Source organism: Panthera pardus, unplaced genomic scaffold, assembly GCF_024362965.1.
Source record: "Panthera pardus isolate Hobbes unplaced genomic scaffold, ASM2436296v1 HiC_scaffold_13, whole genome shotgun sequence".
In the NCBI taxonomy this organism is placed as follows: Eukaryota; Metazoa; Chordata; class Mammalia; order Carnivora; family Felidae; genus Panthera; species Panthera pardus.
Genome location: NW_026526688.1, coordinates 143357602 through 143375198, shown reverse-complemented (window position 1 = coordinate 143375198; position 17597 = coordinate 143357602). Strand labels below are relative to the sequence as shown.

The 17597-nt window shown below is 38.0% G+C and overlaps 1 protein-coding gene across 2 annotated transcripts in view; it reads right to left on the bottom strand.

Moving 5' to 3' along the window:
- Positions 1 to 10258: 10258 nt before the first annotated feature.
- Positions 10259 to 17597, bottom strand: part of NUP54 (nucleoporin 54) — a 30337-nt gene continuing 22998 nt past the window's right edge. For both annotated transcript variants that reach the window (XM_019467107.2, XM_019467115.2), the window contains 4 exons: positions 17375 to 17482; positions 13315 to 13434; positions 12923 to 13033; positions 10259 to 10885 (listed from right to left, as the gene is read on the bottom strand). In XM_019467107.2, the coding sequence (XP_019322652.1) occupies positions 10757 to 10885; positions 12923 to 13033; positions 13315 to 13434; positions 17375 to 17482 (468 nt within the window). In that variant the 3' untranslated portion in view covers positions 10259 to 10756. The remainder of the gene's footprint in view (positions 10886 to 12922; positions 13034 to 13314; positions 13435 to 17374; positions 17483 to 17597) is intronic.

Genomic DNA, 17597 nt, shown 5'->3' with positions numbered 1-17597 from the left:
CGTTTTAACAGTATTTATTCATCCAATCCAGAGCATGGAATTTCTTTCCATTTCTTTGCATCATCTTTAATTTCAGCAGTTTTTCATGGTTTTCAGAGCACAGATCTCTCACCTCTTAAGTTTATTCCTAGATATTTTATCATTTTTTGGTGCAGTTGTAAATGGGATTGTTTTCTTAATTTCACTTTCTGATGTCTCATTTTTAGTATATAGGACAGCAACAAATTTCTGTACCTTGATTTTGTATCCTGTGACTACTGAATTAATTTATCAGTTCTAGTAGTTTTCTGGTGGAGTCTTTAGGGTTTTCTACATATACTGTCATGTCATCTGCAAATAGTGAAAGCTTTACTTCTCCCTTACCATGGATACCTTTTATTTCTTTTCGTTGTCTGATTGCGGTGGGTAGGACTTCCACTATTGTACTGAATAAAAATGGTGAAAGTGGACATTTTTTTTTTTTAACGTTTATTTATTTTTGAGACAGAGAGAGACAGAGCATGAACAGGGGAGGGGCAGAGAGAGAGGGAGACACAGAATCGGAAGCAGGCTCCAGGCTCTGAGCCATCAGCCCAGAGCCCGACGCGGGGCTCGAACTCACGGACTGTGAGATCGTGACCTGAGCTGAAGTCGGACGCTTAACCGACTGAGCCACTCAGGTGCCCCGAAAGTGGACATTCTTGTCTGTTCCCTGACCTTGGGGGAGAAAAGCTCTCCATTTTTCACCATTGAGTATGATGTTGGGTGTGGCTTTTTCATAGAAGGTCTTTATTATGTTGAAGTATGTTCCTTTTAGGCCGATTTTGTTGAGGGTTTTTATCATGAATGGATGTTGTACTTTGTCAAATACTTTTTTCTGCATGTGTTGAAATGATCATACAGTTTTCATCCTTTTTTTCTTGATGTGACACATGTTGATTGTCCTGCAAATACTGAACCACCCTTGAATCTCTGGGATAAATCCAGCTTGATCCTGGTATATCTTTTAATGTATTATTGGATTCAGTTTCCCTCCTGGGAGGGATGATTGTTGATGATTTTTTGCATCTGTATTTATGAGAGTTATTGTCCTCTAGTTTTCTTTTTTGTAGTGTCTTTATCTGGTTTTGGTATCAGGGTGATACTAGCCTCATAGACTGAATATGGAAGTTTTCCTTCCTCTTGTATTTTTTGGAATAGATCAAGAAAAATGGATATTAACTCTTCTTTAAGTGTTTGGTAGAATTTTCCTGTGAAGCCATCTGGTCCTGGACTTTTGTTTTTTGGGAGTTTTTTGATTACTGATTCAATTTCATTGCCGATAATTGGTTGCTCACATTTTCTATTTTTTCTTGATTCAGTTTTGGTAGGTTATATGTTTCTAGGAATTTATTAATTTCTTCTAAGTTGTCTAGTCTGTTGGCCTGTAGGTTTTTAAAAAACATTCTGTTACAATTGTTTTTATTTCTGCTGTGTTGGTTGTTATTTCTCCTTTTTCATTAGAGGTTTTGTTGATTTGAATCTTCTCTTTTTTACGAGTCTTGGTAAGAGGTTTATCAATTTTGTTGATCTTTTCAGAGAATGAACTTTCTATGTTCATTGATCTGTTGTTTTGTTTTTTAGTTTCTTTTTTTTTTTAATTTTTTTTTTTTTAACATTTATTTATTTTTGAGACAGAGAGAGACAGAGCATGAACGGGGGAGGGGCAGAGAGAGAGGGAGACACAGAATCGGAAACAGGCTCCAGGCTCTGAGCCATCAGCCCGGAGCCCAACTCGGGGCTCGAACTCACGGACCGTGAGATCGTGACCTGAGCCGAAGTCGGACGCTCAACCGACCGAGCCACCCAGGCGCCCCTTGTTTTTTAGTTTCTACATCATGTATTTCTGCTCTAATGTTTCTTCTTCTTCTTCTTTTTTTTTTTTTTTTTAATTTTTAGAAAGAGTGGGGGAAAGAGGCAGAGGGAAAGAGAATCTTAAGCAGGCTCCACCACGACCCTGGCATCATGATGTGGGCCAAATCAAGAGGATGCTCAACCAACTGAGCCACCCAGGTGTTCCTGCTTTAATCTTTATTATTTCCTTTCTTATGCTGGATTTGGGTTTTGTTTGTTCTTTTTCTAACTCCTTTAGGTGTAAGGTTAAGTTGTTTACTTGAGATTTTTCTTGCTTCTTAAACAGGCCTGTATTGCTTTAAACTTCCCTCTTAGAACCAGTTTTGCTGCATCCCAAAGATTTTGGGCTGTTGTATTTTCATATTCATTTGTTTTCATGTAATTTTTAATTTCTTCTTTGAATTCTTAGTTGACCCATTCATTGTTCAATAGCATGTTATTTAACCTCAATGTATTTATGGTCTTTCCATGTCTTTTCTTGTGATTGATTTCTAGCTTCACGGTGTTGTGGTCAGAAAAGATGCATGGTATAGCTTTGATTCCTTTGAAATTGTTGAAACTTGTTTTGTGTCCTAATACGTGATCTTTTCTGGAGAATGTTCTGTGTGCACTTGCAGAGAATGTATTATGTTCTTTTAGGATGGAAGGTTCTGAATAGGTATGTTAAGTCCATCTGGTCCAGTGTGTCTTTCAAAGCCTCTGCTTTCTTGTTGATTTTGTTCAGATGATCTGTCCATTGATGTAAGTGGACATACTATTATTGTATTGCTATGATTTCTTTTATGATCATTATTATTAACTGTTATTAACATTGTTATTAACTGTTTTCTATATTGGGGTGCTCCCAGATTGGGTGCATAAATATTTACAGTTGTTATATCCTCTTATTGGATTTTCCCCTTTATTATTATTATTATTATTATATAGTGTCCTTTGTTTCTTGTTGTAGTCTTTGTTTTAAAGTCTAATTTGTCTGATAAAAGTATTGCTACCCCAGCTTTCTTTTGGCATCCATTTGCATGATAAATGTTTCTCTGTCCCCTCACTTTCATTTTTTTTTTTAACATTTATTCATTTTTTGAGAGACAGTGTGTGAGTAGTGGAAGGGCAGAAAGAGAGTGAGACACAGAATTCGAAGCAGGCTCCAGGCTCTGAGCTGCAGCACAGAGTCTGATGCAGGGCCCGAACATAATAGGCTGGGAAATCATGACCTGAGCCAAAGTCAGACACCCAAATGACTGAACCACCCAGGCACCCCCTCCATCCCCTCACTTTCAATCTGCAGGAGTCTTTCAGCCTGAAATGAGTCTCTTGTAGGCAGCATAGAGATGTCTTATTTTTTTAATCCACTCTGTCACCCAGTGTCTTTTGATTGGAATGGTTAGTGCATTTACGTTCAAAGTAATTATTGATAGACCTGTATTGTTGCCATTTTGTTACTTGTGTGATTTTACTGTAGATTTTCTCTAATTCTTGTCTTGCTCTCTTTCATGGTTTTGGCTTTCTTAAGTGGTATACTTGGATCCCTTTCTCTTTATTATTTGCATATCTATTATTGGTTTTTGATTTGTGGTTACCAGTAGGCTTGTGTATAACATCTTTTGCATATAGCAGTCTATATTAAGTTGATGGTACTGAAGTTTTAACCTGTTCTTTATTCCTGTCCTCCCCACATTTTAGTTATATGGTGTCATATTTTACTTCCTTGTTTTTTTTTTAATCCCTTGACAGATTTTTACAGAAATATTTATTTTCACTGCTTTTGTGTTTATTTTTCATACTCTCACTTACAGTCTTTCTTTACATTCTGAGTCCCCTTTATTTCTTGTAGGACCGGTTTAGTGGGCATGAACTCCTTAGTTTTGTTTGAGAAACTCCTTATCTCTCCTACTCTGAATGATAGCTTTGCTGGATAGAGTATTATTGGCTGCAGATTTTTCTCTCTCAGCACTTTGAATATATCATGCCACTCCTTTCTGGCCTGCAAAGTTTCTGCTGAAAAATCCTCTGATAGCTTTAGGGGGGTTCCCCCTTGTATAGAACTATCTTCTTTCACTGCTTTTAACATTTTTTCTTCATTGCTATTTTTTGCCAGCTTAATTACTGTGTGTCTTGGTGTAGACCTCCTTGGGTTGGAGAGAGTGGGAATCTATGCCTCCTGGATCTGGGTATCTGTCTCCTTCCCCAAATTAGGGAAGTTTTCAGCTGTTATTTCTTCAGATAAATGTTCTGCCCCCTTATCTCTCTTCTTCTCAGATCCCTCTAATGTGGATGTTATTACACTTGATAGAGTCAGTGAGTTCCCTAAGACTATTCTCAGCTCACATAATTTTCTTTCTGTCCTTTTCTCAGCTTGGTCACTTTGCATTACTTGTCTTTCAGGTTGTTAATTCATTCCTTTGCTTCATCTAGCCTGCTATTTACTCCATAAAGTGTATTAAAAAAAATTTTTTTTTTAACATTTATTTTTTAGAGAGAGACAGCATGTGAGCAGGGAGGAGCAGAGAGAGGAGGAGCGGAGAGAGAGGGAGACAGAATCTGAAGCAGGCTCCAGGCTCTGAGCTGTCAGCACAGAGCCTGATTCCAGGCTCGAACTCCCGAGCTGCAAGATCATGACCTGAGCCAAAGTCGGACGCTTAACTGACTGAGCCACCCAGGTGCCCCTCCATAAAGTGTATTTTTAATTTCATTAATTGTATTTATCTCTGATGGGTTCTTTTTTTTTTTTAATCTGTTTTAAAGGTTTCACTGATGTCTTCTGCTCTTTTCTCCAGTCCAGTGGGTATCTTTATGATAATTACTTTAAATTCTCTATCAGGCATATTACATACATCCATTTCATTTTGGTCTGTTGTGGTTTGGTCCTCTTCTTTCATTCGGGAGATGTTTCTTGTCTCCTTATTTTGTCTGTATGTGTTAGGAAAGTCAGCTACTTTCTTGTTCTTAACAATAATAGCCTTATGAAGAAGATGTCCTGTGGTGCCTTGAAGTGCAGTGTCTCCTGTTCCCCAATGCCTGGTGCTTTAGGGAGTGTCTCCCATGTGTGTTATGTGTGCTCTGCTGTTGAGTCTTGGCCTCTTTTTCCTTCAGTTGTCTTCAGAGGTTCTTTGCTTCTTGTGGGTGGCAAGGTGTGCAGTGATCTGCTTGCAAAATGAGACCTACCCCCTTGCATGGGGAACTGAGGTCCTGGAAAACGGACAGGTGGATCAGGACAGGTGGTGTTGGCAGGGTTTGCACAGGTCTTCTCGGGGAGGGGCCCATGGCACCAGGACTCAGGCAGATGTGACTGGGGAGGGCGGATCCACCCAAGCAATGGAGGATGGGGCTTGGTGCTAGTAAGTTAGGTAAGGAGGGTCAGCACCTTGCTGGTTTTCCCAGGTGGCCATTGTTTGGGGTGGGGGTGGAAGAGGGAAATGGTGCCTGCCAGCTCCTTTGTTCTTGGAGGGCTCTCCCTGTGATCCTTGTCTTTCCTGGCTATGATGAGATGGTCAAATCATTCTCCCTCCCATCGGCTCCGCATTGTTTTTCAACTTGATAGTTCTACACTGTATCTGTGTAGGCTGTTGTGCTGTTTCTAATGTCCTAATGCCATCCAGGCTTTCTGAGCTGAACCCACTGATTTTTCAAATTTTAGGCTTTAAGTCCTGCTGGTTTTAAGAACGCAAAATATTCAGCACCTTTGACTGTTAGAGGCAAATATGGAGATTTGTCCTCCTCATTCATGGGCTCCCCGGTGTGAAAGTATGTTTTCTGGCTTTCTCTGCACCACCAGCTGTGTGGATGGGCATGGTCCGTTTTGCTCCTAGACCACATCTTCACTCTTCTTTGATGTGGCCTGTTCCCTGCCTTAGTTGTGGAGTTTGTCCTGCCAAGTCTTCAGGTCATTTTCTGGGTTATTTATTCTGATATGGGTGTTATCTAATTGTATCTGGGGGACTAAGGAAGCTCAAGGTCCTCTTACTCCCCCATCTTCCCAGCCTTCCCAGTCTTTATTTTAAAGTCTACTTCATCTGACATATGTATTGGTACCCTGGTGTGTTTTTTGGGTGAGGAGGGCTCCTTTTGCATGGAATATCCTTTTCTTGCCCTTCAGTTTCAGTCTGTATGTCTTTAGGTCTGAAGTGAATATCTTATAGGCAACATGTAGGTGGGTCTTGTCTTCTTATCCATTCCATCACCTTTTGTCTTTTGATTAGAACATTTAGTCTCTTTACATTTAATTATTGGTAGGCATGAACTTCATTGCCATTTTATTGTTTTCTGGTTGTTTCATATAGTTTTGTTCCTTTTTTCTTATCTTGCTTTCTTTTATGATTTGATGACATTCTTTAGTGTTGTGCTTTAATTCCTCTTTATTTTTTGTATATGTATTACAGGTTTTTGGTTTGTGGCTACCTTGATGTTCATGTATAACATTCTGTGTATATATACAATATCTAGATTCTATGTAATCTAGATCTATAAGTTAATGGTCACTTAAATCCAAACATACTCTAAAAGCACTACATTTTTACTTGCCTCCTTCATGTTTTAGGATGGCCTGTTTTACATCTTTTTGTGTATCCTTTAATTATTGTAGATATAACTGATGTTACTACTTTTGTCTTTTAACCTGCAATACTAGCTTTATAAGTGATCTAGTACCTTTGCTATATGTTTGCTTTCATCAGTGAAATATTTTTCATTCAGAATTTTCTATTTATGGCCTTAAAGAAGTCCCTTTAACATTTCTTGTAAGGTTGGTTTAGCTTCAAATCTAAATGATAACTTTGCTGGGTAGAATATTCTTGATTGTACCTTTTTTTTCCCCCTTGTAGCACTTTTAATATATTCTGCCACTCCCTTCTAGCCTGCAACGTTTCTGGTGAACAGACAGCTCATAGCCTTATGGGGGCTTCATTGTATGTAACTAGTTGCTTTCCCTTGTTGCGTCTAAGATGTTATCTTTAATTTTTGATAGTTTAATTATTATGTGTCTTAGTGTGGACCTCTTTGGGTTTATTTTGTTAGGGGTTTCTTTGTGCTTCCTGGACTTGGATGCCTGTTTTCCTTCCCCAGATTAGGGAAGCTTTCTACTTTTATTTCTTCAAATAAGTTTTCTGGCTCTTTCTCTCCTCTTTTGGGATCCCTATAATACAAATGTTAGTACACTTGTTGTTGCAGAGCTCACTTAATCTTAACTTCATTTAATTTTTTTTTCTTTTTGCTGTTCAGCTTTAGTGGTTTCTGCTACCCTGTCTTCTAGATTAGTGATCTGTACTACATCCTCTAACGTGCTATTGATTCCCTGTAATGTATTTTTTATTTCAGTACTGAATTCTTCACCTCTTATTGGTTGTTATATTTTCTATTTCTTTGTTGAAGTTCTGAGTTCATCCACTCTTGTCTTAAGTCCAGTGAACATCTTTATCACCATGACTTTGAACTCAGGTAGATTGCTGTTTCATGTAGTTTTTTTCTGAGGTTTGTTTTCTTTCATTGTCTCATTTTGTCTGACTCTGTTTCTGAGTGTTAGGTAGGTCAGCTGCATCTCCTGGTCTTGAAAGTAGTGACCTTATATAGAAGTCATCCTTTGGGGTCCAGTAGCATAGTCCCGTTGGTCACCAGAACCAGGCATTCTGAGGGTGTCCCGGGTGGGCTGCATGCACCCTCCTGTTGTGACTGGGCCAGGACAGCTGAGGGTGTACTGGTGGGTGGTGCTGGCCCCCAGCACAGGTGGATGTGAGGCCTGGCTGCCGCTGCTGCAGGTACACTGGTGGGCAGGGCTGCTGCAATGACTGGTCATGACTGCTGTGGGCAGACTGGTGTGCAGGGCTCGTCCCCTGCTTGGCTGGCTAAGAGGTGTACCTGTAGCTGTAATGGGTGTACTGATGGAGTGGGGTTAGTTCCTGGTACGGCTGGCTGCAACTGCTGCATGTGTGGTGGAAGACAGGGCTTGGTCCTTCCCCCCACTTTCCTGGGGCAGGATAGGTTTTGGAGGGGCACAGGGCTATAAGGAGGCTGCCTGCTGAGTTTTGCATGGTGGGAGCTACTGTCAAAGAGAGCCTGCTGGGGCAGGTCCACAGGAGAACACCAGGGCTAGGTAAGCAGTAATAGGCAAGTAGATGGAGTGTAAATACTAGCTCCTGCCAGCGGCTGGCCAGCTAGGCTTAAAGAGGAGGGCAAGAAAAATTGTGTGCACCAGCATGTCCATTCATGGAGAAAGTGTCTACGGAACCCTTCCCCTCCAGCACGTAGCCTAAAATTAGTCAATAAAGACTGCAGATACTAGCCAGACACTTTAAACTGCTGCCTCTGTTTTGGTCTTGAACCTAATGATATAGGGTTCTGGCTCTTTAAGAGTGGAATGAGTTTCCTGTTGCCCTCTCAAGTCTCCCAGAGAGAAGTCCTGCTGATTTTCAAAGCCAGATGTTATGGGGGCTCATGTTCCCAGTGCATGTCTCCAGGGTTGGAAGCACTCCATGTGTCCCATGTGGGGTCTGATCCCCTCACTCCTCAGGGAAGACCTCCATTCCTTGTGGGTCACCACACTAGCTGTTTGGTTCTCAGGTTCATCTTCGCCTCCCGAACCCTTCTCAGTGTGGTTTTTTTATATCCCTAGCTGCAAGAGAGCCGTTTTGCTAGTCTTCAGGTCATTTTCAGAGTTAGTTGCATCCTCAGTGTGTCTGTGGGAGGAGGTGGGCCTGGGATCCTCCTGTGTGGTCATCTTCCCTGCAGTCTCAGTGTGCTTTCTTCTCTTCGCCTCTGTTCATGTTCAGAATTTTGAGTCGACTGTCTGTAAGAACTGTTAGCCAGTTGAAGATTAAACACAGAACTTGTATAAATAGCACTGGAGAATACAGCTTAATCCTAAGGCCAAACTGGGTCCTTCCTCCTCCTACCCACCCAAACTGGAACTTGACTTACTTGCTTGGACCACACCTGTAGTTTGACCAAGTCCAATTATCTAACAGCCTATATGAATGAGGGTAATAAGCCTGCCTTAACACATGAAGTTAGTGGGATTGAAACTTGGGAGGCTGACTGGCCCTGTCTAGGAGTATTTACCTTGTGAAATTAGCCTAAGAGTATCAGAGCACAAAAAACGAAAGGCAAGAGAAGTGAACATAGCATATGTGACTCGCAGTCTGTCCACTAGAGTATGTGGCTCAGTGAGTAACAATTCTCATCAGTTACATCAGCAACTCTCCCTACTGTAGGAGGGTATACAGAGGGCCAGAAACTCCTTCCATACTCTGCTACATGGATGAGGATGGGACTGACTGCCTGTTTTCTGGCTGAGGAAGAAAACACAGGAAAATAGACAAATTCCTCTTTTGGGACTGTTGGAATTGCCACAATGAGTAGGAAAGTATGATGGAAGAGAATATAGCAAGTTTGCATGGCATTAACTTGGCAAAAGTGGCTGGAAATTTTCAGCACCTAACTTGGAAAGAATCATTTTTGAAGTTCCCAGTCTTCTACACATCTTTAACCTAGTTTACAGCTGGACAGAACTTCCTTCAGTGAGATCTGAGAGGATGGCCTCTTGATAAGTATCATATCCCTCACCATCCCCATAAACACAGTGTGGCAAGATTCATGGGGCTATTTCTCAAAACACTTCTCATTACAAGCCAAAGCACGACAGAAATGAAAAGTTGAAGCACCACAAGAGGGGTCAACATACAGCCCAGGGGTGAAGTTTGTAGTCAGAAATTGTTCAAAATGTTAAAAAAAAAAAAAAATCATTTCATATCATGATGTCTAATTCAGATTTTTCTAGTGTTTTCAGTTCCGAATGATACATTAAGGAATTTTTTTAATGTTTATTTTTGAGAGAGCACAAGAGAGGCAGGAGCAGAAAGAGGGGGACAGAGGATCTAAAGCTGGCTCTGCACTGACAGGCTGACAGCAATGAGCTGGATGTGGGGGGCTTGAACTCACAAACCGCATGATCATGACCTGAGCCAAAGTCAGATGCTCAACTGCACTGAGCCACCCAGGTGCCCCAGGGGATTCTTTACCATAGATGATACTTGAAATAAGTTTTACTTGCCATAACCTAGTCAAACTAGGTCAGCATTGATACATTTTCCAGGAGGGAAAAATCAAACTCAAGACTAGAATTCTTAAATTGCAGTTATGATTTAATACTTGTGAGGAGAGCCAAATAAAGCATCAGACAGAATTATATAAAAGTAATTACAATCAAGAATTTATTTGTTTTCATCATTTTTTTAAGAAATAAAGATCTAAAAAGCAAAAAAAGTTGCAAAAATGATAAAATGTAATTCTGTTATATCCTAATTGCTTAAGTGTGTTCTGTAAATTCCAAATAAGTAAAATAATATAAAAATATATTTTCAAATCTTTATAGGATGAAAAGATAACCACAATCATTAAATACTCTTGGATTTCCTTTACTCCTCCCACAGATGAATTCACAAATATATAAAAACTGACGTACATTTACATTCTGAAGTACAAAGCTCCAACAGCCAAATAGTTACACAGTTTATTTTGTTATGTGCAAAGTAGGTATTTCATATTTACTTGCTATGGAAAGCAGAGTACAGGCTCAATGGAGAATAATCATTAAACACTGATTAGTTTTAAGAATAATGCTGTTGTCCAAATGTACAGCGGCACATACTTTTCGTAATTATGTACTTCTCTTTTACAGTAACAGCTTTCAGGTATGAATCTTTCAAAGGCTATCTTTGAACAGCTGTGAAGTGGATGTTATTTCAGATCTGATGAAAATAATTTGACAGTAGCCTCCTCAAAAGCCAGGAGAGGATTTTCTTTTTCTCCCCTCCATGTGGTCAGTTTCATTCTTAAGGAAGGCCTGATGTTGCAAGAAGATACATTTCACAAACCCTTAACATAAGTTTGTGAATTGTCAACTAAAGACACCACCTCTGATGTGGATGGTTTCATTCAATCCATGTTCTACCAACTTTATATCTTCTAGGTCATCTTTTATGATGCTAATCAAATGGCTAAGGCCTTCCTGTTGTTGTTTCAAATGCTAGAAGGAATTAAAATATATATTAATGTATTAAGCCATTAAACTGCACACTATGCACAGGAAAAAGGACTTTTTCACTATTTTACTAGCAATACAGCACTTGGTAGCTGCTCTAAATAGAGTGGACATGCATATTAAAACATTTCATACTACAGCTTGTGCTAACACATTTCTATGACCTGTAGTAAACAAAACCAAAAAAAATGAACAGTATTTTCCACAGAAATTGTACAGAAGATATAGATTTTTAAAATATAATGCAAGAAGGTATTCAGATATGGAGGACTAGCAAAATAATTCTGAAAACTAAAAGTTTTCATGTTTTGAAGTACCAAGTATATAATGATAACAGAACTACAATTGCTAACATTTTAAAGCATCCAAGTGTTAAAGCAGTTTTCAGAGCTTCATGGGTAGTAACAAAATTTTTTTAAGCACTCTTTGGGGATGCATTACAGCATCTCTACAGATAGAAAAATTGAGATGCAGGTAGGAAACCCGCTCAAGGTCCTAAACTAGGTGATGAGCTGTGATCCAGTCCCAAAACAAGTGTTCATGTTATTCGAAACTTTATTGCATAATCACTCTATCAATATACTGGAATCTTTCTCAGCTAGTGTTTTGTAGTTATTACAATGGAATATAGTCAAGTGGATGTATATGTCCCAAGAACCTAGGAGCCAAACTGGATTTTAGTTGTATAATATAGCAATATCCCTTCTAAAGCACATAATAAAACTGGATTTGTAGGTGACAATTATAACCATCTAAAAATGCCCCAGGCCATGACAACAGCCCTAAGATGTTCCTCAAAATTTACCATTTTAATACCTTTAGATACAGTCACTGGTTAGACAGCTTTCATTAAATCAATCTGTAGTTATACTGAGGAAAATAAACTAGAGCAGTACTTTCCAAACTTTTCACACCAGATGAGCTAAAAGTAGTTGGAGGGGTTCTGGCCACCCCAACCTCCACCTGGGTCCCCTGAGGGCTGAGGAGATCAATGATTGGTACATATTTACAATTTATATGTGACATACAGGTTGGGCATAGAGGACAGAGCAGTTACTTCTCAAATTGTACATACAAATCACTCTGATCTTAATAAAATGTACATTAAGTAGGTTTGGAGTAAGGACTGAGATTATGCATTTGTAATGACCTCTCGTGTGTTGCTGTTGCCACCTACAAATTGAGTAGCAGGGTGTAGGGAACTGTGGTGCCTCCACTAACTGAATTCATCTTTTATTATAAAATATACAAAACACAAAAATACCCATCTTAACCCTTTTTAAAAACACACAGTTCAGTAACATTAGTATATTCACATTATGCAAAATCACTACAATCTGTATTTTTAGAACTTTTTCATCTTCCCCAAATCTGTACCCATTAAATATTAATTCCCCATTCTCCCTCCCCTCAGGCTCCTGGCAACGACCATTCTATGAGCTGAATTACACTGTATAAGTGTACTATATAATTATACTATATCCTTTTAAACTGGCTTATTTCACTTGGCATAACATTTTCAAGACTCATCTGTGTTGTAGTGAGTGTTAGTTTCCTTCATTTTTAAGGCTGAATAATACTCCACGATGTGTGTGTGTGTGTGTATATGTGTGTGTATACACATACACACACACACACACACACACATATATACACACGTACATACACACTGTATTTAGTTTATCCATTCATCTGTCTTTGAATACTTGAGTTGCTTCGACATCTTGGCTATTGTGAATGCTGCTGCTAAGAACATATGTGCGTCCCTGCTTTCAATTCTTTTAGGTATATATCCAGAAGTAGAACTGCTAGATCATGTATCAGCTAGATGTTTAATTTTTTGAGGAACTGTTTCCACAGCACTTGCACCATTTTACATCACCACCAGAAATACACAAAAGTTGTTTTCTTCACAGTCTTCTCAATACTTGTTATTTACTGTTCTTTTGGGTAATAGCAAGCCTAACAGATGTGAAGTGAATTCTCCTTTTAAAATGTGCACCCTAGCCCTAGTGCACTTACCTGCTTGATTTCTCGTAACAGATCTGCATCTATGTAATATCTTTCCTCAGATTTGACTGCTCCAAAATGATTCTGCATCCTGATTTGGGACATCAGTTCATTTAGTCGGCCCTAAAAATAAGACCGAGTCAAATTACAACTGCTAATGACAGCAACCACTTCTAAAAGAGAATTTTTTCTTTTAAAAGGATGGGTACTACTCTTATAAAGTTGTGTAATTCTCCCTCTGTACATTATGTGAAACATTAACGTAAGCCAAAACCACATCATTAAGAATCTACTTTTAAAAAGTTTTGATTAAAGAGAACAAAATACTTAATAAAAGCAAGTATACATAATTCCTCTTTTTGAAGACTGACAAATTCTAGCTCTATGGTCCTATAAATGCCTACCTTAAACTGGGTAGGTGCATTCAGTTCACACTGAATTGTATCTAGCTGAACTCGCAACTGCTCTTCATCAGCTTGAATGGCATACCCACTCTTCCTCTGAATTTCCTGTTTGATTAGGACCTATATAAAGAAAATCCACCAACAATACCAACAGAATCATGAGTCTCTTTTTAGTTATGCAAGTAATTTTCTTACAGGTATTTGTTGAAAGAAACCAGCTGAATACACTTACAGTAGGAATCTTAACAGTTTGAGAGTTGGATTAGGTTTGTCCATTTTTATTAGGCAATCTACATTAGAATATTGACATGCCTCTAATTTGTTTTTAATGACTGCATAATTTGTCATGCATTAATAACCAATAATTTATTCAGTTATTCCTCCTATTGAGGGGTATATATTCTGTTTCTAGTAATAAACTTTTATAGAGAGATACTGATCTAGACCCCCAAGAATGAGACCGCTGGGTTTAAAAGCACGTGTTTTCAGTCTAACAGAAGCTGCTAGATTGTTTTACAATTTAAATTCATAAACCACATGAGAGTACCCTTTTCCCCACAATGCTATCAGCAAGAAGTTATTTAAGTTTTCCCCAAACTGACGAGTGTGAATGGAGCTCACATTTCTTCTCTAATCTGTACTTCCCTGAAAAGTTAAAGGAGCATCCTTTAATAGTCAAAAACTACTTTGCATTTGCTCTTCTATGAACTGCCTTTACACATTTTTTGCCCATACTGTGAGTTTTTTGGTAAAAAAACAATCTCTTTGTATAGTACGAATAATCACCATTTGCAAATTCAATTTTCTTTTTCTGGTATCTGTCACATGACTTGACAAATAGCTTCTGATATCTTTTGCTGTGCAAAATTCTAATTAGCCAATTTTATTTTATAGTTTCTGGCTTTCTGGCCAAAAATCTCTCCAATGTCTACAGTCAAGCATGTAGCTTCATAAATTTTTTAGTTAAATCTTTAATCCACCTATTTTTGTCTATGGTATGATACAGAGGTCCAGTTTCTTTTTTTCCCAGACAGCCAGTTACTCTAGCATTATTTATTAAATAAACCAACTGAATTGAGATACCACCTTCATCATATGAAGCATGAAGATGTAGTTGGCATCTATTTCTGGATTCTCTATTCTGTTTATCTTTACTGTCCAATCTTATGCCAGTCCCACACTGATTTGTCACAGAACCTTTAAGATAGGTTCTAAAGTCTTGCAAGTCCCCTTCACTATTTCCTTTTTGTTCCCCCAAAAGCTGTTCTGAAAACACTTATCCTTCTTGAGGAACTGAAAGATTTCTTGATCAAGTCTTTAAAAGTTGGAAATTATTTTCAAACTTTATAAAGTGGATAGTGAATCTTCTCATCTAAATATGGTTTATACGTCATTTTGTAAAGACGAATTCAGATTTTGTACTTCCCTCAAAAATTTATTCCTAAGTATCTTACAATTTTTACATCACAATATTTTCCTGTTTTCACTAATGGTATGCTGGTTTGGGTACATTTATCTTGTATCTAGCCATTTTAACCACGTTCTCTGGTTTTCTCGTAAGAGTTTTCTAGATATTACAATCATGCCATCAGCAAAAAGACAATTTAATCTTGTCCAATGTTTATATTAGTTACCTAATTACCTTGTTATATTTATGAAAACTCCAAGATAATGGATATTACTTTTTCTGGTGGTGGGGGGGATTACTTTCTGAATGGGATTTTAATGCTTTGCTTCTTTGAATATTTGCTGTTCATTTTGGTAACAGTCTCTATATTTTTCCTTTATGATAGATTTCCTGTTATAAAACCAACCCTGCATTCCTGAAATAAACCTTACTTCATCACAGTATATTCCTTTAGGATTTGATAAATAGTTGGATCCTTTATGCATTTACGTTGCTTTTGGTCACATTTATTGAGGTGTAGTCCACATGTAAGAAAATCACCCATTTTAGGTGCTCAGTTACTATGAATTTTGACAAAATCCTGTTACCATCACCACAATCAAGGTACAGAACGTTTCCATCTACTCCTTGTTGTCACTGCTCTCCCTTTATTACCTGCCCCTGGCAACTACTGACCTGTTACCAGTCTCTCGTTTTGCTTTTTGTATAACATCATATAAATGGAATCATGCCTTTTGTAGCCTTGAAATCTGGCTTCTTTCACTTAGCATAATCTGCCTCTATTTATTAGAAATGTACATGAATAGATTTTATTTGGGGGTACCAGAAGCAGAGATGTAAAGTAGCACAGCTGCTCTGGAAAAGTTTTCAGCAATTCTTCCAAAAGTTAAACAGAGTTACCATACGACCAAGCAATTCCAATCCTAGATTTAGGTACCCAAGAAAAATGAAAACACACGTCCACGCAAATATTTGTACACAAATGTTAATAGCAACATATGTTAAGAACCAAACGGGGGAGACAACCAAAATGTTAATGAATTGATGAATATTGGTATTTTCATGTAATGGAGTATTATTCAGCAATAAAAAGGAAGTAATACTACATGCTACAACACAGATGAACCTTAAAAACACTACGCTACATGAAAGAAGCCAGTCACAAAAGACTACATCTCTTGATGCCATTTATCTGAAGTGTCCAGGATAGGCACATCCACAGAGACAGAAAGTGGTTGCTTGGACAGGGTTTTGGGATGAAATGGGGAGTGACTGCTAAAAGGAATAAAGTTTTGTTTTAGGGTGAGGAAAATGTCATAAAATTAACTGTGGCAATGTTGCACAGACTAAATATACTAAAAACCACTAACTATATACACTTTAAATAAATGAACTATATACACTGAAATGTATGGTGGGTGAATTATATCTCAAAGTGATTTTAAATGGGGAAATGGTCTATAGATTTTTCCTTTTGTCTAAAGGAATTAGCTCTTTAGTGGTTAGACAAAGTTAAGCAGTTAAACATCTGACCTTGGTATTTTTCCATGGTTGATCTTTAAGAAGTTTCTCATTTATATATTTGTCCATTTAAGATTTTTGCACCTATGTAGATGATTTTTTAGCAAAATTGAAATCACCAAAATTAATCTGTTTTCTCTAGCTCCCAAATGTGTTGTCCTGAATTGCATGCAGTATTTTCTCATTCTGTTCTGTTGTCTGTAGTAATGTTTCCTTTCTCCTTTTCCTCATGAGATGTTTAGCCATTTCAAAGATCTTTTCAAAGAAACAGCTTTCAATTTATTCTCTGTACTATGATTAATTTTATTTCACTTATTTCATATCTGTATTTCTCTCTCACTGGCTTCTCTTGAGAGTCTTTCTAACTTCTTAAGATAAGTACCAGTTCCTTATTCTTTGCGTTTGTATTTTAAGGATGATAACTAAGTGTCCGACTTCAGCTCAGGCTCAGGTCATAATCTCGCAGTTCATGGGTGCAAGCCCCACGTCAGGCTGTGTGCCGACAGCTCAGAGCCTGGAACCTGTTTCTGATTCTGTGTCTCCCTCTCTCTCTGCCCTTCCCCCACTCATGCTCAGTCTCCATCTCTCTCAAAAAGTGGATAAACATTTAAAAAAAATTTTTTTAAGTGAAAGCTTAAATGCTACAAATTTTATTCTGCATACAGCTCTTGATATATTCAATTGATTCTGGTACCTAATGTTTCTGTTTTCATGATAGTTTAAAATTTCAGTTTTTGTTGCTATTCATGCTTTTACTCCCTCTTGTTAATTTTGAAGTTCCACTGTTGTTTTTTCATCTGGCCGTTTCATTAATAGTTATACTCCCTTTTCTAGCACTGAAAATCAAATATTTTTCTTTTACTTTTATGAGAACTAGATACATGCTTTCTGTGCTCCGAGATGATTTACTTCTTCACTGCTTCTACCCTCTCAATAAGATGTGAATTTTAGAATACATTTATTTTCTTCACCCACTCCTATGAGACCTCTCATCTGACTTCTAGATTTTACTGAGAAAGTTTGGTACTTACAGTTTCAAATTACTATTCCTTCCTTTCAGTGTGTTTTTCTCTATCCGGCACTATCACACATATAATCTTACAGATGTTCAAAAAAATTCCAAATTACTACCTGTAAAGTTCTGTGGGAAAGGTCCATGAGTTTCCTCTTGTATTGTGCAATTTTGGCCATAGTTGTGGTTTGATTCTTCTGTAATTCGCTAATATCTTCAGATATGATCTGTTTTTCAAAAGAAAGTTTTGAAGGTGAGTATAAACATCACAAATATTTATCAGGTTTGTATGAAAAATTTGATTCTAAGAGGAGACGGAGATTCATCTTTCAAAATATAAAC